Source organism: Salvelinus fontinalis, chromosome 36 (assembly GCF_029448725.1).
Source record: "Salvelinus fontinalis isolate EN_2023a chromosome 36, ASM2944872v1, whole genome shotgun sequence".
In the NCBI taxonomy this organism is placed as follows: domain Eukaryota; kingdom Metazoa; phylum Chordata; class Actinopteri; order Salmoniformes; family Salmonidae; genus Salvelinus; species Salvelinus fontinalis.
Window position 1 is genome coordinate 12,288,122 of NC_074700.1, and position 27,883 is coordinate 12,316,004.

General features: G+C 43.3%; 1 protein-coding gene across 8 annotated transcripts in view; it reads left to right on the top strand.

Annotated features, from left to right (window-relative positions):
- LOC129835211 (neurexin-2-like) overlaps positions 1-27,883 on the top strand; it is a 616,507-nt gene that overhangs the window by 89,959 nt on the left and 498,665 nt on the right. For all 8 annotated transcript variants that reach the window (XM_055900712.1, XM_055900716.1, XM_055900714.1 and 5 more), the window contains exon 2: positions 25,009-26,425. In XM_055900712.1, the coding sequence (XP_055756687.1) occupies positions 25,723-26,425 (703 nt within the window). In that variant the 5' untranslated portion in view covers positions 25,009-25,722. The remainder of the gene's footprint in view (positions 1-25,008; positions 26,426-27,883) is intronic.

Consider the following 27,883-nt stretch of genomic DNA (forward strand, 5'->3'; position numbering starts at 1 on the left):
CAGAAGATGGACAGCAGTGGAACTCAGGACTCTGGAGATCGGAAAAGGACCAATGAACCGGGGAGACAGCTTGCGGGACTCTACCCGAAGGTGCAGATCCTGAGTGGAAAGCCATACACTCTGCCCAATGTGGTAGCGGGGCGCTGGGGTCCGGCGACGGTTCGCTTGTCGACGATACCTGGAGTTGGTCCTGAGAATAGCCTCCCTGGATCTTCTCCAGGTACGTTGACAGCGGCGGACAAACATCTGGGCCGAGGGTACGCTGACCTCCTCTTGCTCCGGGAAGAGTGGAGGCTGATACCCCATTGACCACTCGAAAGGAGGAGAGTCCAAATGCAGAACTGGGAAGGGTGTTCTGGGCATACTCCACCCAGACCAGTTGACGGCTCCAAATAGTGGGTTTGGTTGAGCCTAGGCACCTTAAGGTGGTCTCCAGGTCGTGGTTGGCTCGCTCCGACTGACCGTTAGTTTGGGGATGGAATCCAGATGACAGGCTGGCCGACGACCCAATAAGGGTGCAGAATCCCTTCCAGAAATTGGAATAGGCTTTGTCGTCCCTCTTCACGACTGTCTTGTTGTGTTTGAACCATTCTAGTTTGTTGTTGATATGGACACCAAGGAACTTGAAGCTCTCAACCTGCTCCACTACAGCCCCGTCAATGATAATGGGGGTGTGCTCGGTCCTCCTTTTCCTGTAGTCCACAATCATCTCCTTAGTCTTGGTTACGTTGAGGGATAGGTTGTATTCTGGCACCATCCAGCCAGGTCTCTGACCTCCTCCCTATAGGCTGTCTCGTCAGCAAACTTAATGATGGTGTTGGAGTCGTGCCTGGCCATGCAGTCGTGGGTGAACAGGGAGTATAGGAGGGGACTGAGCACGCACCCCTGGGGAGCTCCAGTGTCGAGGATCAGCGTGGCAGATGTGTTGCTACCTACCCTCACCACCTGGGGGCAGTCCATCAGGAAGTCCAGGATCCAGTTGCAGAGGGAGGTGTTTAGTCCCAGTATCCTTAGCTTAGTGATGAGCTTTGAGGTTGTTGAACGCTAAGCTGTAGTCAATGAATAGCATTCTCACATAAGTGTTCCTTTTGTCCCGGTGGGAAAGGACAGTGTGGAGTGCAATAGAGATTGCGTCATCTGTGGATCTGTTTGGGCGGTATGCAAATTGGAGTGGGTCTAGGGTTTCTGGGATAATGGTGTTGATGTGAGCCATTACCAACCTTTCAAAGCACTTCATGGCTAAGAACGTGAGTGCTACGGGTCTGTAGTCATTTAGACAGGTGTGTTCTTGGGCACAGGGACTACGGTGATATTCTTGAAACATGTTGGTATTAGACTCAATCAGGGTCATATTGAAAATGTCAGTGAAGACACTTGTCAGATGGTCAGCACATGTCCGGAGCACACGTCCAGTTAATCCGTCTGGCCCCACAGCCTTGTGATTGTTGCCCTGTTTAAAGGTCTTGCTCACATCGGCTACGGAGAGCGTGATCGCACAGTCGTCCGGAACAGCTGATTCTTTCATGCATGCCTCAGTGCTGTTTGCCTCGAAGAGAGCATAGAAGTGATTTTAGCTCATCTGGTAGGCTTGTGTCACTGTGCAGCTCGCGGCTGTGCTTCCCTTTGTAGTCTGTAATAGTTTGCAAGCCCTGCCAAGCCCAGCCAGTGTAGTATGATTCAATCTTAGCCCTGTATTGACTCTTTGGCTGTTTGATGGTTCGTCACAGGGCATAGCAGGATTTCTTGTAAGCTTCCCGGGTTAGAGTCCCGCACCTTGAAAGCGGCAGCTCTACCCTTTAGCTCAGTGCGAATGTTGCCTGTAATCCATGGCTTCTGGTTGGAGTATGTACGTACAGTCACTGGGGGGACCACGTTCTCAATGCACTTATTGATAAAGCCAGTGACTGATGTGGTGTATTCCTCAATGTCATCGGAAGAATCCTGGAACATGTTCCAGTCTATGATAGCAAAACAGTCTTGTAGTTTAGCATCTTGTTCATCTGACCACTTGTTTATAGACCGAGTCACTGGTGATTCCTGCTTTAATTTTTGCTTGTAAGCAGGAATCAGGAGGATAGAGTTGTGGTCGCATTTACCAAATGGAGGGCGAGGAAGAGCTTTGTGTATGGAGTACAGGTGATCTAGAATTTTTTCCCCTCTGGTTGCACATTTAACATGTTGATGGAAATTTGGTAGAACTGATTTAAGTTTCCCTGCATTAAGTCTCCCGCCACTAGGCGCGCCGCCTCTGGGTGAGTGGTTTCCTGTTTGCTTATTTCCTTATACAGCTGACTGAGTGCGGTCTTAGTGCCAGCATCTATCTGTGGTGGTAAATAAACAGCCATGAAAAGTATAGCTGAAAACTCTCTAGGCAATTTTTCACAATATGCTCTACTTCAGGAGAGCAAAATCTAGAGACTTCCTTAGATTTCGTGCCCCCAGCTGTTGTTTACAAATATGCACAGACCGCCCCCCCTCGTCTTTCCGGAGTGTGCTGTTCTATCTTGCTGGTGCAGCGTATATCCCGCTAGCTGAATATCCATGTCGTGATTCAGCCGCGATTCCATGAAACATAGGATATTACAGTTTTTGATGTCCCGTTGGTAGGATATTCGTGATTGTACCTCGTCTAGTTTATTGTCCAATGATTGCACGTTGGCGAGTGGTATTGACGGTAACGGCAGCTTTCCTACTCGCCTTTTCCGGGTCCTGACCAGGCATCCGGCTCTTTGTCCTCTGTACCTGCGTCGTTTCCTCTTGCAAATAATGGGGATGTTGGCCTTGTCGGGTGTTTGGAGAATGTCCTGTGCGTCTTGCTTGTTGAAGAAAAAATCTTTGTCTAATCCGAGGTGAGTGATCGCTGTCCTGATATCCAGAAGCTCTTTTTTTGCCGTAAGATACGGTAGCAGAAACATTATGTACAAAATAAGTTAGAAATAACACAAAAACCCCCCCACATAATAGCACAATTGGTTGGGCGCCCGTATAACTGCTGCCATATCTTCCAGGGCCATTTTGTTTAAATATACTTAAACAAAACAAAATAGTAAATATACTGTAAAAGTATACATTTCCAATATCTTATATTAAGCAAACCAAACGGATCCTTTTAATTGAATTTACGCATAGCCAGGGCAACACTCCAACAGTCAGACATCATTTACAAATGAAGCATGTGTGTTTAGTGAGTCTGCCAGATCAGAAGCCGTAGAGATGACCAGGGATGTTCTCTTGGTAAGTGTGTGAATTGGACCATTTTCCTGTTCTGCTAAGTTTTCAAAATGTAATGAGTACTTTTGGGTGTGAGAGAAAATGTATGGAGTAAGAAGTACATTATGTAGTGAAGTAAAAGTTGTCAAAAATATTAAAAAGTACAGATACCCACCCAAAAACTACGTAAGTAGTTCTTTAAAGTAGTTTCACTTAAGTACTTTACACCACTGCTGGTAAGGATAGAGGGAACATGAATGGAGCCAAATATAGGCAAGTCCTTGCTGAGAACCTGCTTCAGAGTGCAAACGACCTTAGACCACAAGCATACAGCCCAAGCAACCCTGGAATGGCTTCAGAACAAGAATGTGAAAGTCCTTGAATGGCCCAGCCAAAGCCCAGACATGAATCTCATTGTAAATCTGTGGAAAGACTTGAAAATTGCTGTTCACCGACACTCCTCATCTAACTTGGCAGAGCTTGACAACTTAAACGAGGAAGAATTTTTGATAATCACCAAATCCAGATATGCTTAGCAGATAAAGACACACCATAAAGACTCAAAGCTGTAATCCCCACCAAAGGTGCGTCTACAAAGTATTGACTCAGGGGTTTGAATAATTATGTAAATTCGATATTTCTGTATTTAATTTGAAATATGTTTGTTAACATTTCTAAAAACATGGTTTTACTGTCATTGTGTGTGTGTGTGTGTGCGTAGATGGGTAAGAAAAACAATATATTCAGGCTGTAACACAACAAAATGTGGATTATGTCAAGGGTATAAATACTTTCTGAAGGCATTGTATGTGAGTCTAACTTTGACCAATCGTTTTGGTCCAAAGGCGTGCGCTATAGAATAGGGTGCCATTTCAGACTCAGCCCTGAAAATACACTTTTAATGGTGTATTCCATCCATTTCCGTGTGTGTTTTGTCTTGTGTGTTTAGCATGCTATGGTGCCTTCGTGAATCAGCTATTCGAGCTGACTGTTGCTATTCTTTTGTTCCCAAGGACAAAACGGCAAGTTTTTCAATTGTAGTATGCACATGCGTTTTAGCTGGATGGTGATTTGAAATGAAAGGAATGCAGTAAACGACACAACTACTCCAGTTTTTTTGGGAGAGGTGTCAGTTCTTGTCTCTGTCAGTGTATTCTTAGTAGTTCTCTAAAAGACAGAGTACAACATGGAACTGGAGTGGGGGATTAGAGAGCGGGATGGAGGAGAGGGTGATGACGAAAAATAATAATAATTTCTAGAAATAAATATATAGATTTTATTGTTAAATTAGGGACAGATTGAAATATACTGGGGGCAATGTATCCCACTAAGCTGCGCAGGTGCGAGGGCTTGCAGTAGCTACCGCACAGACCGAAGAAATATCAGCCCATGGAGAGAAGCACCAGATTGAACTTCACACAACTTTCTAGCGTTTTCCCTGTTAGTTACCATTATCAGCGTTTTCCTTGACTGTGGCAATTGTGATCATATCAACACACTGTTAGCCACTTTCAATGCAACATACCGAAACAAAACGAACTATGCACAAGAATTTGTTGTTGGCCGAACGCATTGGAGTAAGATTATACTGCATTGACACAAAGGACTCAGTACAAAGGACATACTCTACCCAGACCGGTGAAGCATAACCAATCAGAGCTGCAGTAGGGCTATATGCTAATAGACCATTGCCTTATATGGATTTGTGTTATTTACTTTGAATGGGACTGTGTTTACAGCTGTGGTCGTGAGTAGATGCGCTTATTTTGAGATCAAAGCCAGAGCTGCATGAAGCCACGTGTGCACATTTTGTTCATATCCTTTACTAGTTAATGAGTTCTTAGCCCAATTATAGATCATTTGTAGTCAGCAATGGGAGAGTGATTGCTTCCGAGAAGAGCATAAAACCTGTACATTTCTAGACATCTTTGAAAAGCAAGTCAGGTAAAGAGCTTTTTTTTTGTCTTAAGGGGCAGTGCTGTATTTTGAGAAAGGCTTGAATAAGTAATAATTAGAATACTGTACTGTAAAATAAATTGAACACCCTCTCTCTCTCATAGCATTAACAAAATATCATGTTTACGACCACAAATAATAACTGTAGCAACTATGTTTTTATAAATGTGGATATTGACTTTACCATTTCAACATGCTTTTGTGGAACTGTCGAAACCACGCAGGGCTACGGGCCAGAAGGTTGGGGGTTCGCCGACCACCACAGACGAGCTCACACTCCCTGCCCGCTTCACTACACTACAATCAGAGCTGGCTGGAGATTTTTTTTCTTTTTTCTTTGGAACACTTTTAGTCCTCATTTGGACTAATCTTCCAAGAGTCCTTAAACATTAAAATACAATTTATAATACAAACACATTTTCACATATAAACACACTGTTACAAACAGACATAGTACACTAACATATTGACCCGATAAATACTCAGTCTAAAAGATATTGATTCATCATCTACTATAGTCCAACACAACATTTCTATGTATTATATTTAAATGGTTTTAAAGTATTGTTTAAATTTATATATTGAGAGGTTTCTGGTTTGTTCAGTTAATTTATTCCATTTCTTTATTGCTCTAAATCGAAATGTTATTTTGACTATTTCTCTTTTCTGTCTGGACAACACATAGATGGTGGACAATCTATTCCTAGTATTTACTGAATGTCTCTCTTACCAACTGAATACCGTTGTGAATAGAGTTTGGCTGTTTTAAATGGTGTATTTTATGAATTAAATAAGCATGTTTTTTTCAATTATCTTGTTGATTGATGACCAACCAAGAACACTGAGCATGACTACAACAGAAGAACCACATCTCCACCTTAAAACAATCCTTGCTGCTTTGTTCTGTGCATTCTGCAGCCTCCTGACTTCTCTTGATGATGCATTTCCCCAGACCACAGAACAGTAGTTCACCTGACTCTCAATTAATGCTTGTGTTATTTGCGAGGTTAAAACCTCTCTGAACCATGTTCAGAAATGGCTCCAAAATAGAGAGAGTATTTACAGATAGCCACGTGAAATACAGAAATACTCATCATAAAACTTTGATAAAGATACATGTTTAACATATAATTAAAGATACACTGGTTCTTAATGCAACCGCTGTGTTAGATTTAAAAAATAACTTTAGTAAAAAGCACAGCGTGCAATAATCTGAGACGGCGCTCAGCCATTCTCTGCCATGTTAAAGTCAACAGAATCAACAGAAATACGAAATTACATCCTAAATATTCCCTTACCTTTGATGATCTTTCATCAGAATGCAGTGCCAGGAATCCTAGTTCCACAATAAATCGTTGTTTTGTTTTATAATGTCCATTACCTCTGTTGAATTAGCAACTTTGGCTAGCATGTGTGGTTCACGTGTCCATCCAAATTTACGATAATGAACGAAAACTTCAAAAAGTGATATTACAAATCGAATAAACTGGTCAAACAGTTGAGAATCAATCTTCAGGATGTTTTTCTCATATATATCCAATAACGTCCCAAACGGAGCATTTCTTTATATCTATATAACCGTTAACAAGGAAGGACATCACATGCGCAGTTTGCGTGGCCAAGAACTGGCAATATGCCTGACCAGTCACTCCAATGGCTCTCACCCGGTCCCACATCAGGCTAGACGCTTCATTCCACGTTCTACTGCCTGTTGACATCTAGTGGAAGGCGTATGAAGTGCATACAGATCCATACATATAAGAAATTTGAATAGGCGATGCCTTTCACAGCGACCCATTTCAGAATTTTCACTTCCTGTTTGGAAGTTTGCCTGCCATATGAGTTCTGTTTTAGTCACATATATAATTCAAACAGTTTTAGAAACTTCAGAGTGTTTTCTATCCAATAGTAATAATAACATGCATATCATATGATCTAGGACAGAGTACGAGGCTGTTCAATTTGGGCACCAATTCATCCAAAGGTGAAAATGTTGCCCCCTAGTTCTAAGAAGAAGAAGAATCTTTCCTGGGAAATATTTCGCTATCCTTCTGATCATGCATGCTGTTTTAATAAAAAAAAATCTACATAGAGATAATGATCAGCTAGTAGACAATGATCTTACAAGCTTGTTAGCCTGGTAGCTTATTCTGTAGATGTTTGGGGCTGCAGGTGAACCATGATGTGCAGGCATAATCAAAGTGACACTGGACTAGCACATTGCCAATAGGTAGGTTTCCATCCAATTGGCGACAGATCTTTGTGTGACTATTCTAAAATCTTCATCAAAAGAACAATGCCATTTCAGAGTGATCTTTAGGTCATTTTGGCACCGGACAACATGACAGAGAAGATTTTAATACTCATCCAAATGCATTCAGATCCAACCTGGCGCAGCCAACGCCATCAATAAACAAGGGATGTTGGTCAAGTGAGCCACATTTACGTGTAATAAAAAACTGCTTATAACAGGATCATTTCCTTAAACAATTGTACAACTCACAGTTCAGCTGTCAGAGATTTGCTCACTAAATGTATCAGGGCATTGCATGCAAAGGCCTATCGGCATAAAGGCGCTGCATGGTCAATCCGATGTCTGCATTGGCCGTGCGCATTTACAGTGATTATGGCCTCTACAGAAAGCAGAGCCTTCATACTCCTTGCGCTTTGCGGAACAGCACAGAGCTGTTGTGAAGGAAGTGAGTTTATGTTTGTACAGGACCTCTTGCCCTCACCTCATCAGGTCCATGCTTAGCTGTATGGCGTTCTCCGCATTGTTACAAACATTCGTCAGGCGCATGGCGATGCGGTACAGAGCTCGATTTGGTCTCTGCATGCCTCCGGAGGATCCGCAATTGCGTCACACCCTCCATATGAAGCCGCCGACCCTATTTTTGGGGGGGATCAAGCATAAATTGGCTTTTAGGTGTCCACTGTACGCTATTAATATTTTAAGAAATACAGGCTTAACCCCAGAGATCTAAAATGCCACCGGCATATCTCTATCAGGATATTTTGTATAAAGATGAGCATTATATTGTTAGATTATAGGAGTTACTCTGGTAGGCCTGAAACGTTCTTCCTCAAGTTCAACTGTCAGTTGGAGCGCCGGGGCGCACAGCCTTCATATCATAGGCCTGCTGAAGCTTAATGATAGCCACACCATCCCAAATCTTCATTAACGTTTCTAAACTTTCTATCGAAGGGTAATATCAAAGTAAGCCGAGCCATTGTTTATAGGGAAAATACGAGCGCATGTAAACCAGAAGAGCTCATGTAAACCCCCCCCCACCCAAAAAACACACAACCCCCCCCAAAATGTAGTGCTATCTCTGCAGTACTGCCAGTAATCAGAAATCATATTGGTTCCTGAACATCATTGGAAATTGCAAACCTGTAACAGCAAGAACAATATAAGGTGTGTTTATTGCTTCTGTGCCTCAAATTCTCATGGTCTCTCTCCTATGTGCCGGTGTTCATCATACAGTTAAATGCATCCCAAATGGCACCCTATTCCATCTATAGTGCACTACTTTTGGTCAAAAGCATTGCACTAAATAGGGAAGAGGTTGCCATTTGGGACGCACAATTAATCAAATTTAGCTTGAAATGGCAATATTGATCCTTATGTGATCCTTATCGCATGCACTATTTTTAAATGCCACTCAGCCGCGTGTAACGTCCTGTTTTTAGGGTTTACTCCATTTTTCGTCTCTCTCCCGCTCTCTTCTTGTGGCTGCTTCCTACACACACCAAGCCCCATCCCCTGCCACTCAAGCAGCGCAGCTCCTCCTACCCGTTGTTAGATTCACTATAAGTACGCATGCTGTTCTGTTAAGTGAAATGCAGTCAACCAGAGGAGGCTGGTGGGAGGAGCTAAAGGAGGACGGTGGGCTCATTGTAATGGCTGGAATGGAATACATGGGACAGAGTCAAACGTGGGGTTTCCATGTGTTTGATACCATTCTATCCCAGTCATTAGAATGAGCCCATCCTCCTATAGCTCCTCCCACCAGCCTCCTCTGCAGTCAACAGATTGTTCTAAACACGAACCATGCTGCTTTCCACTTTGTTCTTAATATAAATAGTTCAAATTCTATGATACCAAATGTTCATCCAAGTGTTTTGATCTATATCGCAATATTTGGTTAAAAAGAATCGCAATTAGGCAAAAAAATCTGTCATTCATCCCTGCACCCATATGATGTTTGGCACCTCAAAATGTCTCACAAATCAAGGAACAGGGACAGAAATGACGATTTGTTTGGTAAACCGGGGGGCAGTGGCGAGGTAGTGTGGGAAAAGTTGACGTGAATAGCACCTTCTTAGTCCTAAGTAATGAGGATTAAAAGCAAAAGAGCCTGGCCATATTTTGGGTGTCAGTGGAAGGTGGTTTGTTATATTGCTAATGTTTTTTTTTTATGGTGCCCGAGGAACAATAACTAAACAATGAAAGACTGAATTGGTTACTGAGTTGTTGCATTTTGTTTAGTGGCTTTAGATGGTCCAAAACTAGCTGTGGAAAAAGTATCCTATAGTCATACTTGAGTAAAAGTGAAGATACCTTAATAGGAAATGACTTAAGTAAAAGTCACAGAGTAAAATACTACATGAGTAAAAGTATTTGGTTTTAAATATACTTAATTATCAACAGTACAAGTATAAATCATTTAAAATTCCTTATATTAAGCAAATCAGACAGCCACATTTTCAAGTTTTTAAAAATATACAGATAGACGGGCATGCTCCAGCTCTGACACCATTTACAAATGATCTAGAGGAAAAAGAAACGCACACCTATTTAGGCGAGGTGCTGGCTAGTGGAGTGGAAAACTTGAAAATAAAGGAGAGCCACACACTCTGAGAGCTCAGATGCAAAAATGTAATGTCCAACGTTTAGATAAGCAAGTTGTCTTGATCAGGGTATAATCACAAACACTTCAGGGTGACTCGTTTATATAGTGTCAAAAGACACACACACAGATGTCTGTAATCACAGCCAAGTATGGCCTAATATCATTGGTTCGTTCTCAAATATTAAAATTACATACAAAGAACAACATACAAAAAACAAATGGATAGCATACGATCATAGATTCATTTTAGACTACATAAGCCTACAAACAATTACAATGGCAAAGTCACAATAATCACATGAATGGCTTCAGATCAAAGTCTACGTTGAGAATGAAGGGAGCAAGAGTCTTTAAGTTAAAGATCCAGGCAGCCTCTCGTTTTAACAATATATTATCAAGGTCATCCCCTCTCCTAGGGAGGGTGACATGTTCGATGCCAATATAACGCAGAGACGAAATCGAGAGGTTTTCTTCCAAAAAGTGGGCCGCAACTGGGTAAGTCGAGTTTTTGAACCTAATGGTGCTACGATGCTCCGAGATATGTACTTTTACCTACATAACTTTTACTACAAGGACAAGTTATAAGATAAATAACTGCCTTAGTGGAGCATGTAATAACACCTTTGATTGAGATCTGTTTCCCTGTTTGTGGGTGTTTGAAAGATCTGCATTTATAAGTGCCATTGCATTGAGCACAGCCATTACACTTGTAATTTCCATCCAGTAGGGGCGCAAATAGACGTTGTTCAGGAATATCTTGGGGTGGTAAATCAGAGTGTACCAATTGGTCTCTGAGATTTCTGCCCCGCGAGAATACGACCAAGGGAAGGTTTCGGTATTGTGTTTTCGGACCATAATCGGATTTTAGAATGTGCCAATGTTTGTGAAGGATTCCCTTAATTTGTTCAGAGCATTTTGAATAGCGGGTAGTTAGAAGGCAAGAATGCTTCTTTTTGCGAGACTGACCTTGAAAAAGGTCATGTTTTGTTTTGAATTTTCTCAATGGCAGAATTAATCTGATCATTTCTGTACCACCTCTCCTTGAACCATTTACAAACGAAGAATGTGTTTAGTGAGTCCGCCAGATCAGAGGCAGTAGGGATGTAGGGATGACCAGGGATGTTCTCTTGATAAGTGTGTGAATTGGACCATTTTCCTGTCCTGCTAAGCATTCAAAATGTAAAGAGTACTTTTGGGTGTCAGGGAAAATGTATGTGAAGTAAGTTGTCAAGAATATTAATAGTAGAGTACAGATACCCCAAAAAGCTACTTAAGTACTTTACACCACTGTCTAAGACAAAGGTAATTTTTAAGCTCCTTTATCAATTGAATTTATATTCTGCAAGCCGTAAGGCTGCTTTAACCTCATCATTTTGACATAGCCTACCGTGAGATTGCATTGGGAGGAGTGGAAAGAACTATATTAAATGGATGAATCCTTCATGCTAAACTATCCCCAAATGATTTAAGTCCTCCCTGCATTTATATTACTCAAAACACCACATCTTTCTTCTCCAATTTTACCACCCTTTTCCCCCCACAATCACACAGAGCTAAAATGGCCACCGTTAAACAGGTGCAGAGTTAGGAAGGACGTTTGTGGATAAATTGGAGGTAGGAAGGGGAAACAAGATCCTAAATGATAGCCCGGGCCTCTCAATAAGGGGCACATTTCCAGCCTCTGGCATGTGTGACGCAAATTGCTTTTTGACAGTATATTTAAGATGGTAATCGAGTGTCATTTATGGCAGCCAATTTCATCTGAATTGATTTGTGCTCTCTCCTCCTTTTTCTTTATCGCTCTTGTTCTCGTTCTCTCGCTCTCTCTGTCTCGCTCTCTTTGCCGGGTGATTGTTGTGTGTGGGCATTTCAGGGGTGTATTTGTCCTCACTCGCACTTAGACTACTCTCAGGGCAGTGTAGTGCTGCTAACTCGAATTGGTAATGAACCTTAAGATTTAAATGACAGTTTTCTTTCACATTTGCATTTCATAATCAGTTATGAATATGGAATTCGATTTAGAAATGACCACATTAAAAGCTCCACAATTTACAAGGGAATATTATTTGACAAGTTTGTGAACGATATTTAGACCTCAATGCATAAAGCCCTAAACATCCTTCCAAATGAAATTGACTGCCACACACGTACATAGCATTCTGCCAGCAACTGGTAGCTACACTCATAGGAGAAAAAAAGTGCTATCTAGAACCTAAAGGGTTCTTTGGCTGTTCCCATAGGCAAACCCTTTGAAGAACATTTATTGGTTCCAGGTAGAAGCCTTTTGGTTCTAGGTATTACCCTTTTGGGTTCCATGTAGAACCCTTTCCACAGAGGGTTTCCACGTTGGTGACTGTAACTTTGCTGCTGGCAACAATTTAATTACGCTTTTTTGCCAACTTTTACTGACTCCGGCCATATTCAACAGGTGTTGAGCTTTCATAAATTAATCAGTTATTCTGCACTCTGGCACACTAAGAGGAGAGTGCTCTGAAATCATAAATAGCCAGAATTAACAATGCCCATTGAAATATACAACGAATATACCACTTAGCTAAGAATGATGTGAATAATCAAGTCCATTAACGTTGGGTAGTTAGTTAGATAGCAGATGGTTAATATACTGCCTGGCAGTATGATGTATTAATAGCCGACTAACGTTAGATAACTAGCTAACATACCAGTACGTAATGCTACTCACTTCTTAAGGACAGCATAGCTAACAAATTGTCAGCCAACATAACGTGTAACTTATTTGAAAAGTCATTACTTTATTACATTGCTCAACATTTTCTTAACATTTGTCCTAATTATTTAAAGCAATGAATTTCTATCCGGTCTCGTTGGACTTAGGCTGCATATTTTCCGCCATGTGTGGGTGGACTCCTGTGAGCGTGTGTGTGTGCATGCGTTTCTCTCTCTCTCTGTGTGTATAAATGTGTCTCTCTCTCTGTGTGCCGGCTTCTCTGTTTGTCACCCCCCCCCCCCCACCTTCATCACACCATCGCTCCCATCCCTCCATTCTAATTGTCTTGTCGCCTGGCTCATGAAAAAATAATGGCAGTGCTTATGTTTCTTTGAAAGGGAGCCCTCTTCTCCTCTCCTCTCTCACAGCCTGTCTGGCTGGGTGGGTGAGGGTGTTGCTGAAAGGCCACTTCTCACTCCGGAGAAGAGCGTTTGCCGTCTAATGCGTCTGCCATCACCACAATTAACGTCTCGGGGACATGGAATTGATGCCCTAGTATGTTGTCTTAATGGGAGCCGCTTTGCAATGGGGGGCGTCGTCTTATGCCTGAAAGCTCTCAAGGTGCTGAGCAATTGGCTTCCATATCCAACATGTTGAGTGCTTGATATCAACATCATGGAAGTGGTGTATCCGTGGTAGTTAGTATCCAGAGGAGGAATCAATGTTCCTGCGTTATGCACAGACGTTACGCATAGCATTTTCTTTCCAGTAAAGAAACCTTAATCAAAACGGACGAAATCACACTTAAATAACAACAAGACGTTACTGCAACATGCAGTAGTTCCAGTTTTCCATCCAAAGATGTGTATAGCGCAAGTCTCTTTGCTCTCCAAAACATGCCAATATACACTACATTTGAGCCAGGATTTCTTATTTTACGGAGAGCAGAGTGACTGGATGGCTGCACCTGAATGTGGAGCGGGCCCACTCTCTGTAGAGCAGTGTTTCGCCTCTAAAATAGGCCACTTTGTATCAGTTCCCTTCTAGCCCAATACGAGGCGCCACCATGTTTGTGTTTTCTCTTCTCTCCCTCACTTTCTCTACTTATCCCACTATCTGGCTGCTGGTCTAATAACTGACATGCATGGAGGGGGGGGAGCAGTTGTCTACAGTGCTTATAATACAGTAGCTTGTCAGGAATGCCATGATGCAGTGTGTGAATCTCTACTCTTTCTCACTCACTCGCTCCCAGCTTCTCTCTCTCTCTCTCTCTCTCTCTCTCTCTCTCTCTCTCTCTCTTTCTCTCTTTCTCTCTTTCTCTCTTTCTCTCTTTCTCTCTTCTCTCTCTCTCTCTCTCTCTCTCTCTCTCTCTCTCTCTCTCTCTCTCTCTCTCTCTCTCTCTCTCTCTCTCTCTCTCTCTCTCTCTCTCTCTCTCTCTCTCTCTCTCTCTCTCTCTTCTCTCTCTTCTCTTCTCTCTCTTCTCTCTCTTCTCTCCCAGATAAGGGGTGAGCAGCTCTAGGCTGCTAAGCGGTTTAATTAGAACGAGAGAGCGAGTGTCTCCGGGCGTGGCCAAAAAGCCTTGTGCTCCGCTACCAAAAACATCTTCTGGCACTGACTAACCAACACGCACATATGCACACCACTGCATACTACACACACAGTCACACATACATGCACATCACTGAACACACACGCATGTGGCTATGTACATGGTTATGTACACACCCATGCACAGAAGGACATGCAGAGGGACACCGACATAGTCACACACTCGGATCCTTTCAGCTGCGCAGGTTCATATTCTACGACAGATCGCATCTGGAAAACAATTGTCATCCTAAACAGCTTGTTCCTCGATACCTTCACCCCAGGCATTAAGTCTGCAGCACTTAAAACTCATTTGTCATGATTTAAACCAGCAATCCCTGCTACTCCCTCACACTCCCTTTGTAGTGCTGAGAGTTGATCTCTCTAGGCTGGGGAAAAGACTGCATTGACAGAAGGATGTGAAAAGGAGAGGGCGAGAGAGAGAGGGTGATCAGTGAGAAAAGGCATTAAGAAGCGGTTGGCGTCACAGAGCGAGGGAGAAGGAGGTGTGCGGTGTGTTAGAGGTGTGTTAGTCCATGAATGGGGAGACAGTTCTGCAATAATAGTACAGATCCCTTCTTCTTCTCTCACTCTCTCCTGGTCATGATTTGCACATAAACTGACGGATAATGGCCCCATATTGTGTGTGTGTGTGTGTGCGCGCGCAAGGTGGGGGCTGTTAAGTGTAGGTAGGGGGTCTGCAATGGCAATACAGCTCCAGACACTAAGTGTCATTGACCTGATGGAGCTGGTCTCTTCGCTCTATAGCTCACACACTTTTCAATAATGCTCCCTCCTACGCCCCCCCCCCCCCCCCCCCACACACACACATCACACACACACTTGCCTCGCTCCTCTCCCTCTGTCTACCGAGACCTTTTGAGAGCCTTTCTCCGTCATACACACACTAGTTCTCCATTCACACTGTCAGCCATTTTGTTGTCTTGATCTGTGCAACGCTGAAGTCTTGATGAGGTTCTCTGTCTCAGCGGGTGGTCTTTGCCTCTCTGTCTCCGCTCGCCATTGCAGCTTTTCCCTCGGGGAGGTCGTGTGTGTCTGTTTGTGTGATCGTGACTGTCTATGTCTGTGTGATCGTGACTGTCTGTGTGTGTGTGTGTGTGTGTGTGTGTGTGTGTGTGTGTGTGTGTGTGTGTGTGTGTGTGTGTGTGTGTGTGTGTGTGTGTGTGTGTGTGTGTGTGTGTGTGTGTGTGTGTGTGTGTGTCCACACTTAAAGTGGAACTGACAGCGTTTTTAACTACTTTGCAGATATCAAACAGACAATCATAATATCAGTCAAAATGATCAAATTCCCAGTTTATGCCACAAAACCAACTTTATAAGAGGTTTAAAAATAGGTTATATTTGACTCAACGTTCCATGGCGTACAGTGAGGCATTGTTGGCAGAATAGATGGCTGCAGTTCAATGCATGATTAAATATAATTCACCAATACATTTATTGGTAGTCCAAAACGTATTGCTATCAGGATGTAAATCTCAGCTGGCCTGGTACGTTGTTTGCTGCCTCCATTCGAGATGCACTGTTTCAGTTTCAATAACTCAACATTTAAAAAAAACTGACATAGAGCTAAGTCTGGGAATGTCAATATAATCAAACTAGCGAGGGCAATGATCACAAGTCAGGCATAACGTGGCTAATAGGCTAGCTAAAAACACAGAGCTTAATGTTAGCTAGGTGGATGTCATGTTATTGGAGGAGTGACTGACTTTTCCCCCTCATTTCACTTTTTGGTGGCCATTTTCTTTTTTTATTTGACTGTTATTTAACTAGGCCAGTCCGTTAAGAACATATTCTTCTTTTCAATGACGGCCCAGGAACAGTGGGTTAACTGCCTTCTTCAGGTGCAGAAGATATATTTTTACCTTGTCAGCTCTGGGATTTGATCGTGCAACCTTTCGGTTAGAAGTCCAACGCTCTAACCACTAGGCTACCTGCCGCTTTATGAAATATGAAATGCTTTGCTAGCTAGCTATGCTGCACTTGAATGACTGTTATCCAGTTAGCATATCTCTTGCATTCGCATATTCACTCTGGCTATTTACTCCGATTTCAGAGCACTTTCATCTGAGTCTGACAGAGCGCAGAATAACTGATGGATTTACGAATGCGCAAATGGTCTGCCTGCCCAATATAAACAATCAAAACTTGCGGAGGAACAAAAATAGCATAAATAGGAAAGTATACCAGTTTCATTTGAGGACCAGGATGTTGACAGCTGTGCCATATAGATTGCAAGATAGCTGGGAAGAGATTTTTGATGTACTGATTCCATGGCACAGGGTGTATGAGTTGATATATAGTTGATATATAGTTGAGTTGATATATAAAACGACGCAAGATTCAAGACTTTGTGCTTTTCAGCTAAAATGATTCTACAGAATTCTTGCCACCAACAAAATTTTGAATATTTCGAGCATACAATCATCACAGCTGTTCTGATATTGCCCTCAGGTAGCCTACTTCTGGTCTCAGGTTCAGGAATGGCTAAAAAAGCTTAACATTAGTCAGGTACCCTAGAAATATCATTGTCGGGAGATCTGGAGAGAACTAGTCAGTCAGTTACTAATACTCTTAGTTAAAGTATTTATCTTAAACTCGCAATCTGTGGATTCTTTTAGATTCAATGTATTAGTAACTATGTTAAATATCACAGCATAGTTGAAAGATATACAGTGCCTGCAGAAAGTATTCAGATCCATTGACTTTTTCCACTTTTTGTTACATTACAGCCTTACTCTAAAATTGATTAAATAAAAATCTACACACAATACTGCATAATGACAAAGTGAAAATAGGTTTTTAGAAATGTTTGCAAATTTATTAAAAATAAAGTAGGTACCTTATTTACATAACTATTTAGACCCTTTGCTATGAGACTCGAAATTGAACTCAGGTGCATCCTGTTTCCATTGATCATGCTTGAGATGTTTCTACAACTTAATTGGAGTCCCCCTGTGGTAAATTCAATTGATTGGACATGATTTGGAAAGGCACGCACCTGTCTATATCAGGTCCCAGAGTTGACAGTGCAAGTCAGAGCAAAACCCAAGCCATGAGGTGGAAGGAATTGTCTGTAAAGCCCCGAGACAGGATTGTGTTGAGGCACAGATCTAGGGAAGGCTACCAAAATATTTCTGCAGCATTGAAGGTCCCCAAGAATACAGTGGCCTCCATCATTCTTAAATGGAAGAAGTGGCCGCCCACCCAAACTAAGCAATTAGGGGAGAAGGCCCTTGGTCTGGGAAGTGACCAAGAACCCGATGGTCACTCTGACAGAGCTCTAGAGTCGCTCTGTTGAGATGGGAGAACCTTCCAGAAGGACAACCATCTCTGCAGAACTCAACCAATCAGGCCTTTATGGTAGAGTGGCCAGGCGGAAGCCACTCTTCAGTAAAATGCACATGAGAGCCCGCTTGGAGTTTGCCAAAAGGCACCTAAAGACTGTCAGACCAAGCATCATGTCTGGAGGAAACCTGGCACCATCCCTACGGTGAAGCATGGTGGTGGCAGCATCATTCTGAGGGGATGTTTTTCAGCGGCAGGGAATGGGAGGTCAGGATCGAGGCAAAGATGAACGGAGCGATCCTTGATGAAAATATGCTCCAATGCACTCTTTGCCTCAGACTTTGGAAGGTTCATCTTCCAACAGCACAACAACCCTAAGCACACAGCCAAGAAAACGCAGGAGTGGCTTCGGGACAAGTCTCTGAATGTCCTTGAGTGCCAGAGCCCGGACTTAAACCCAATCAAACATCTCTGCAGAGACCTGAAAATAACTGTGCCACAACACTTCCCATCCAACCTGACAGCGCTTGAGAGGATCTGCAGAGAATAATGGGAGAAACTCCCCAAATACAGGTGTGCCAAGCTTGTAGCGTCATACCCAAGAAGACTCGAGGCTGTAATCGCTGCCAAATGTGTTTCAACAAAGTACTAAGTAAAGGGTCTGAATACTTATGTAAATGTGATATTTCAGTTTTGTATTTTTCATGTATTTGCTTGCAAACTGTTTTTGCTTTGTCATTATGGAGTATTTTGTGTAGATTGAGGGGGAAAAATATGATCAATTTTAGAATAAGGCTGTAATTGAACAAAGTTTTGAAAAAGTCAAGAGGTCTGAATATTTTCAGAATATTTTCAGAATTTCAGAATTTGTGTGTGCATACACACACAAACACACACCCATTCAAATACACACATTTACATGTGTGTGTCTATATGCGCACACACACACACACATACACATGTAAATAAAGCCGGGCATGCACTCTAACGCATGCAGTCGGCTTTGATTTTGGGATTTTTTTTGTCTTTTTTTGTTTTTGCGTTGATGTTTTCTGTTTTCCATGGCATTTCTCTTTTATTGTCTTTTGTTCATCTCGGGGAACTGTGGGGGTATGTTAGATGGTTGTCTTCTAAATGGTGGGAGTCTCTAATGGAAATGTTGAGCGGCTTCACTGCAGGTAGATTGTATGTTATAATATTCAATAAAACAATTATAAAATTTAAAAAACAGCTGCTGAATATGACCGGTGTCAGTGAACTTAGGCAAAAAAAGGAATAGTTAGTCACGAGCGCTCTAGATTACATGTAAACAGCCTAATCAGCTCTGCTAGGGCGAATCAGCGTTGAGTGAGGTGTTCTCATTTCTGTCTGGAAGTAGCAAGCTAGCCAATTTTACAATTCCCCATCATTTATCAGTGCAATTTTGACTGCCAACTAGCTGAACAATTCTGAGAGGCTTTATCTTTGTTTTCTTGCTCTGGCTAGCATTAGTTGCTGATCTTGTTGTTGTTGATGTGCATAACTGAGGGAGAGAGCCTGCCTTTTCCATGGTTGTTTGATCAATAGGACTGTAAAGTTCCCAAATGTAAGAGGACTCCCGTGGTATTTACATATTTGTAGAAATCCATTCAGGTGTATTTTATGGCCTTTGGTCAACGTGTTCTAATGATCTAAAGTCAAGCTGTTGCTCCTGCCTGTAAACACACAGTCCAGTTCAAAATGACCGATTTCAGGCCTGTGTGGCAAATGGCTTGTTTTTAAAGGGCCTACTGTGGCTCTGAATGGCTATGGCGCAGGGTCTGCGTAGACTCCAGTCCTGGACGAGACGGATGTTTTTATTAGGTTTTATTTACTGCAATGTTTATTGACAGTCCAAATGCACGGTCGCTTCCCCACTCTATATTGCTCTAGAATTCTCCCGAATGCCTTACTATATGTAATTCCCCCAAATTCTAAGGATGTATCAAAATGTGAATGACCATATCTATTTTCATGCTTGTCAGAAAATGTTTTTAAAACTGTCATATTCTTCCTGCAAGTGTATATGAACAGATTTTAATATGATGTTATGTAGCTACAATGCTGCCAGTTCCACTTTAAGTGTGTGTGTGTGTGTGTGTGTGTGTGTGTGTGTGTGTGTGTGTGTGTGTGTGTGTGTGTGTGTGTGTGTGTGTGTGTGTGTGTGTGTGTGTGTGTGTGTGTGTGTGTGTGTGTGTGTGTGTGTGTGTGTATGCGTCCTTGGAGGGAGGCTTGGCATTTTAGTAGAGTGTTGATCGCTGCTTAAAATAGCCTTCTCATGGTCTCCTCTACCATACAACAGAAGCTCTCTGGGAAGAATTCCCTAGCTTCCATAGCCAGGCGTGAGATCTCTCCATCGATTGTGCACGGAAACTCAGAGCTATGAGTGCGCTCAACCCTGGAGTGACTTGTGTCAGCAGAACTAAGTGATGTGGCTGGGCTTGTCTGTGGTGGGGGAGAGGGAGGAGGGGGGGGGGGGGGGGTGATGATCCCTAGTCGACTAGGGAGCACCGGGATAATTGGGACTTGCAGGGAATTAATGGAAATGTAACTAAGCATTCAGCTAGTATGTGCTGGGTATTGATGAGCTTAAAGGGGATTTCATCAAGACATTGCTCTCTTTATTTGTTGTTGTCTCTTGTTCACTCTCACAGACACAGACAAAATAAGAGACACACACGCAAGGTACTTCCCATACAAGACACCTACCGTTAAGTATATTTCTGTATCAAAAGTAAATCCATCCAACCGCTAACGACGATGACGACGTAGTGGGGAAGAGTCGACTCCAAAATAATTGATTCCTTGACTTCTTGCACTTCGACTCCCGGTGTCGACTCCTGCTAGGAATCACCTCCTAAGACACAGTATTTTTGGAACAAAGGAGACTGACTAGTTGCCTAGTCAGAACTTTGCACTGGGTCTAATTTCTTGGCTTTTAATGTCTTGCAACTTCAGTAAAGCAGAGCCAATCATCAATGAATAGCTAGGATATTGAGATGACACTTCGCTCTCACACAGTCACCCACAGTATGTGCACGGGTTCGCTTCACCCTGTTCACATGGTGGTAGCCAGGGCTCCAAAACTGCGGAGAAGTTGAACCTCGCGCTTAAACAGCCTTGGTAGTTGAGGAAATTGACCCACTATGCTGTTTACTTTCTACCTTTTTAAATTACACAACTTTCCCCAGACCTTCATAGCCTATCATCTAATTAGGCTATGACACAGAAAATAATGTGCTTTGTGATAACTGCACTGTGATTTTAAATTTGTTGGGGGAAAAAAGACATTGTTTTTAAGGTTCCTAATTGGATTTTAAACGTAATAATGTTTAAACGTTAACACCCCTACTCTATACTAACTCATGCCTTGAGTAGCACTGCCTAATAGCACTGACTGAGGCACTGTGCCATACACTGTTTGCTTTTCGATCTTGGCCCTGAAATGGAGAGCGTCTGTTTGATTTTGGCATCCACAGTTTCTTTCACTCCTCTCTCTCTTACTGTTTTGAAAGCCAGCTATTTCAGTCTGACTGTCTGTCTCTTTCTTCCCCCTCTATTCTGCTCTCCCTCCTCTTGCTTCCTCCCTCTCTGTTGCTCTATCTACCCCTTTCTTTCTCCCCCTACTACTATTCTACTCGCTCTCGCTCTCTCTCTCTCTGAATATTAAGAGTGTGTCTGCATGGATTTGTGGTTAATTAGCAGCAGCACCAGACTGCCTGATGGAAGAGACACCGCCACCCCTCTCAGGAGCTGAGATTTATAGCCCCAGCCTCACTAGGATGCCAAGTGCCTCAGTGTGTGTGTCAGAGAGATAGCGAGAGAGCCTGTCACCAGCGCATGCGTGAGCTTAACATCCGGCATCGAGGAAGCCATGTGCAGAACTGGTGAACTTAAATAGACCGCATGGAAGTAGAGTGTGAATCTAATTGGTGCATTATCGCTGATGTGACCACACTTGGGTTTCCCTTCTGAACCGGCTTCGCTTCATATACGTTTTTGTTTGCTTGTGTATGTGTGTGTCTCAAGTGAGATGGAACATGCGGTATAGTATCCTTACAAACGACAACCATAACCACTGCCATAAGTGAAAGAACAACAATGAGCACAAAACACTATTCTGCCAACACCCTGACCCTCTTCAGCGAGAGACAGCTTTGATATCATTGAGATAAAAAAAAGATTCTGAAGGGTTTTGGAAAGAGCCTGGAGGAGTTTAACACTGCTGGAACCCCATGAAACACTGTCTGCTTCCAAACCCTGAACCGGGCGAAAAAGATAAGGCAGAAAGCAACACTAGCTCTGTCGAGGCTTTCGATGCGATGATGTGAAAGTAATGGGGTCAGAGTTCGCTTCACGAGTTGCCAAGGCATCGTTCGGCTGAGGAAAAGGGGTCAGGGGTACGGGGACGTGCGTGGATTGCCGTAGCCTCTTGTTCTGTTTCAGCTTGCTTCGGGCTAGACGGTTTGGCTCGGAGAGCCAAAAAAGCATGGCGTGTGAGAAAGTATCAACCCATGGTTCTCGAGGAATAGGAAAAGCCAAATGGATGTCCTGCTGGCAGTCAGAAAAGTGTTTTGGAGAAAATGCAAAACATCAGGCCTCATTTAGTCTTGTGGATTGAAAAACAGACCCACTGCGGTATAAGGATGTCAAAAATATTTCCACTCTCTGTGTATCTCTCAAACACACACACATGCACCCTTTGGGCTTTAGTGTTTCTCCTGAGGCTTGTTATTTCTCTCAGTGTCCTTGGGATTTGAGACTATCACCAGGCAGTCTGTGCAGAGCTCTTAATAACCACCCAACACAAGGCATAAAATAGACTACACTTTTATCCATACAAAACAGAAAGCCCCTACCAAAATAATACAGCACAATCTGGAGATATTCCCTCTTTACATTACACCATGCAGAGACTCCCAGACAGTAAAAAAACAACTTAATGAATACATGCAAAGAAGGAATATTCCAATTCTAGTTACCCATCTGGGAAACACAGTATACATAACACTTCATTAAAATAAATAATCCCCACTGTCAATTATACAAACACACCATTTTTTTCATTGTGGTTGCTATTGCAGCAAACTAATCACAATGGTTTGTAATGTCAGCTGCTCAAGTATACAGTGTGTCATAGTAAAGTGATTTCATTGAGGTCCGATTTGGCCATTTGAATAATGGCGTTTTATCTTAAATATAGATGTGCATTTTTAGAGATGCATCTTTCCCCTTCCTAAGAGGCCCTCTGCCGTGTCTCTCTCCCTTGGCATCGGTTCTTATTAGAAGTCACAGCTCCATAATCTGCACTGGAACTGTCCATATATCAATAATGCTTTGATCTATGAATGTTATTATACAGGGCTTAATTTATGGGGAATTGTGTGAGAGCAGACAATCTTATGCAAACACGCAGCTAGCATTGGCTCCCATCCGTAACTAAAGTAAATCAGCCATCTCTCTCCCTCGCTCTTTCCCTCTTCTTCTCTCTCCTCAAGGCATGACACGCCGGTGCATGTGAACATTACTTCAAGAAATATCGCCCGTTTCTCCCTCTCTCTCTTTCATACGCTCTCTCTCTCGCGCTCTCTCTTTCTCTCTCTCTCTATCTCTCTCTGTTTTGCTCTCTCTGTCACTGTCATTCTACAGTATCTCTTTCTACCTCTGTCCCTCTCTCTCTCTCTCCAGCTCAGGGATAGTGTCATCATTAGTTGTCATTCGGAAGTCAGGCAGTCAAGCATGGCCTGAGTGAGTGTGATCAGGGGTAAGGAGGGGTTTAATTGTGAACTGTCTGCGATGGAAATTAAATATCTCTTGAGAAATAATGGGAACGGATTATGCCAGGGCCAAGGGTCAAGAGTGGCTATCCTGGCAGCCATTGACTCCATGCCAAAGCACCCTGCTGAAGAGCAAACTTAGTGTGTGTGTGTGTGTGTGCAGTTAGGTGGAGATCATAAAGCCCACATAAACGCGGTTGGTTTTCTAGAGCATGTGCATTCATGCAACGGTGATTTATTGATAGCTGTATTGCTCACTGATTTTTAAAAGTCAAGTTATGTATTTAGAGTAAGCGTTCTATTCTATGGCACTTTATACACTGTGTTTGGGAGCAATTGTATTTGGCAGTTAAGGATGGAGCGAGGCGTTTTGAGCGGCTGTTGACGTACACCCGGTGGGCTATTAGTAAATCATGCACATGAATGTTGAACTTCATACCAGACATATTCACATTTTTCACCAGTCTCGACTTCCAACAGAGAAATCCATTAGGGAGTTGCATGTTTAGGACATTCATTTGAGTAGTCGATGTCTCTGAGGAAACGTGATTTGTATATTTCCTCTACAAAGCAGATCCTCAAATGAACGACTGTAATGCTTATTTTTCATAAACTTTTACTACTATACTGAACAAAAATATAAACGCAACATGCAATCATTTCAACGATTTTACTGAGTTACAGTTCATATAAGGAAATCAGTCAACTGAAATAAGTTCATTAGGCCCTGATCTATGGATTTCACATGACTGGGCAGGGGCACAGCCATGGGTGGGGCTGGGAGGCCATAGGCCCACCCACTTGGGAGCCAAGCCCACCCACTGGGGAGCCAGGCGCAGCCAATCATAATGAGTTTTTCCCCAGAAAAAGGAAATACTCCTCCGGTTCATCAGCTGTTCGCAAAGGCTGGTCTCAGACAATCCCGCAGGTGAAGAAGCCATATGTGGAGGTTCTGGGCATGCGTGGTTACATGTGGTCTGCGGTTGTTAGGCCGGTTGGACGTACTGCCAAATTCTCTGAAATTACATTGGAGGTGGCTTATGGTAGAGAAATGAATATTCCATTTTCTGGCAACAGCTCTGGTGGATATTCTTGCAGTCAGCATGACGATTGCACGCTCCCTCAACTTGAGACATCTGTGGCATTGTGTTGTGTGACAAAGGTGCACCTGTGTAATGATCATGCTGTTTAGCTTACTGATATGCCACACCTTTCAGGTGGATGGATTATATTGGCAAGGGATAACGAACAGGGCTGTAAACAAGATTGTGCACAACATTTTAGCGAAATAAGCTTTTTGTGGGATCTTTTATTTCAGCTTATGAAACATGGGACCAACACTTTACATGTTGGGTTTATATTGTGTTCAGTATACGTATGCTACTACTACCACTACTACTATTATAATAATAAACCGATATGCATGTGTGTTAGACTGTATTGGAACCAGGGTCTCCTGTGTGCCACAAGACTAGTCATTCGCTAATGCAAATTTTCAGGTCTCGTGCAAGGTTACTCATCACATGAGTGTGGTTCACGGAAGCACCTCAGTTAAACAAAGCACCAGGTTTACATGTGGTCTAATAAAATGTCTCTGTCTGTGTTCTTCCAGATCCATGACTGTGGGGACAATGAGGGGACCCAGACCAGCCTAAGCTGTGGTGGACCAACCAGAGGCTTCAGGAGAGGAAGGGGTTGACGCCCTTGGAGTCATGAACATACCCTGCTGTCCATGTAACACCAGACAGCTCTGACACACTCCTCCTCAGTGCTCTCTCTACCTCCCCTTTTCCCCCCTTTCCCGAAAACAAAATCTCTGAACACATACAGACAGACAGTATCTCTTGCCACAAAATTGACTTAGTTTTCCTAAAAAGCTATATCTGGATTCCAAGGACTGGGATTTCTATTTGGAATACGGAGTTTAGTTGAGGGACGGAACATTGTGTTAAAATTACCGGAATTCCCCCTGCCAGTCCACCATCCTCGTTTTTCCCTGTGAGTCCCAGAGGCACCAACCAATGGAGAGACGGAGAAGAGAGACAGGATAAAACAGCAGAGAAATAGAGCAAATCCAGAGAGAACTGCTGAATCGGCAGCGTAGGAATCTGGAATTGGGTCCTGTGAGGGTTTTGCTTCTCCCACACTTTCCCCAGCCTAGAGGACTCTCCGTAGCGAGTACCAGACATAACAACCATTATTTACACTTAAAAAACAAACAAAAACCACAACGACAGCTGCAACTACGCTAGGCCGAGCTACGTCCCTGTGTGGAGGATTTGAACCAATAGGAAGACGATAGGGATTTAGGATTGGGATCACAACCATGACGAGGGGGTTGAGGTTTCCCGCATGGCCCCTGGCGTTCCTCAGTCTGCTGGTGACGACCCGGGCGCTGGAGTTCGGCGGGGCCCCCGGCCAGTGGGCCCGCTACGGGCGTTGGGAGGCGGGCTCGGTGGGCGAGCTGAGCTTCAGTCTGAAGACCAATATCAGCAAGGCCCTGGTGCTCTACCTGGATGACGGCGGCAACTGCGACTTCATGGAGCTGCTGATCGCCGGCGGGCGCCTCCAGCTGCGCTTCGCCATCCACTGCGCTGAACCCGCCACCTTACACATGGAAACCCGGGTCAACGACGACCGCTGGCACATGGTGCTCCTCACACGCAACTTCCGCGAGACCCTGCTCATGGTGGACGGCGAGACCAAGGTGGCGGAGGTCAAGTCCAAGCGGAAGGAGATGGCTGTGGTCAGTGACCTGTTTGTGGGCGGCATCCCGCCTGACGTGCGCCTCTCAGCCCTTACGTCCAGCACGGTGAAGTATGAGCCCCCATTCCTGGGCCTGATCTCCAACCTGAAGGTGGGCGAGATGCCCCCTACCCTGCTCAACAGCCAGGGCATCCAGAGTGACCTGGAGTATCTGTGCACCAAGCAGAACCCCTGCTTCAACGGCGGCTTCTGCTCCATCCAGTATGGCGAGGTGCACTGCGACTGCACACACACCCGCTACAAGGGAAAGTACTGCAAGGAAGGTGAGACCATGACCTGGCTGACTAGCTAATACCTTTTTTTCCCCGAATGCTCCTTTTTAGCATGGGTCTAGCAACTGTGGTGAATGCATAACCAGGACATCTCAGTCCATGTTGGTTTCGTTTGGCTCAGTACTAGGAGAAACCACTTAGCATAATATAGGTAAGAGACAGGCTAGCTAACATACTGTACTGTCATCATCTTCTTCAAAGCAGTGCAAAGCAAGTAAGCCCCCAGTGCTAATGTGTATGTATTATTCTAATGTAGTATTACCTTTGACCTTTGGAAGGATCCCATACTACACTCTTAGAAAAAGGGGTTCCAAAGTTTTTGGGGGCTTTCTCCATAGGAAAACCCTTTGGGGTTTCAGGTAGAACCCTCTGTGGAAAGGGTTCTAGATGGAATCCAAAAAGTTTCTACCTGGAACCAAAAAGGGTTCTTCAAAGGGTTTACATTTTAGTCATTTAGCAGACGCTCTTGTACAGCTAGGTGGGACAACCACATAACACAGGCATAGAAAGTAATTTTTTCCTTAATAAAGTAGCTATCAGTAGAGTCAGAGATGGGTGGGGGGGTCAATGCAGGTGCTGGTTTGGTTTTATAAAAATGTAATTGGGGGGTGGGGGTCGAGGTGAGGAGGATTATTTAAGATACTGTTTGAAGAGGTAGGATTTCAGATGTTTTCAGAAGATGGGCAGGGACTCTGCTGTCCTAGCTTCAGGGGGAAGCAGATTCCACCATTGGGGTGCTAGGACAGAGAAGAGCTTAGACTGGGCTGAGCGTGAGCTGCCCTCCCTTAGGGGTGGGAAGGCAAAGAGCAATGTTCCCTCAAATTGTTTTCATCACTGAGCAAATATCAGGTTTGCTGAGCGCAAGTTCTGTGCAACTTCCAGCGCGCGTTTACTGACAACACTGAGGCTGTACCCACTTTAAGTTAGTTTTAACAGTGGTCAAGTCGGCTACTGTGACTACTACTATCAAAAACAATGGAGAAAATGCATCCCATAACATTTTAACATGGAAATAGCTGTTCTATCATTCAGCCTATTGTAGCAGCCAATGTGTGGTGTTCAATGTAGGCCTAAATTTCATGAGACTTTTGAAAAAAACATGCAGGGGTTGACATTAACCTGTTTATTCACTTGTCCTTCAGACAAGGAGGTGACTGAAAATGTTGTTTGATGCAAGAAACCCCTTTCAAAATAAAATGCAGCATTATTCCCATACCATTATTACAGTGAATCAGACAAATTATGATACCCTCTGCCTATTGGCTACTTAGGTTATTCAAGCCTGTCGCAAAATACAACCCTGCCCCTTTAAGACAAAAAAAAAACTCTCTTTACCTGACTTGCTTTCCAAAGATGTCTAGAAATGTACACGTTTTGTGCTCTTCTAGGAAACAATCACTCCCTTATTGCTGACTACAAATGATCTATAACTGGGCTAATAACTAACTA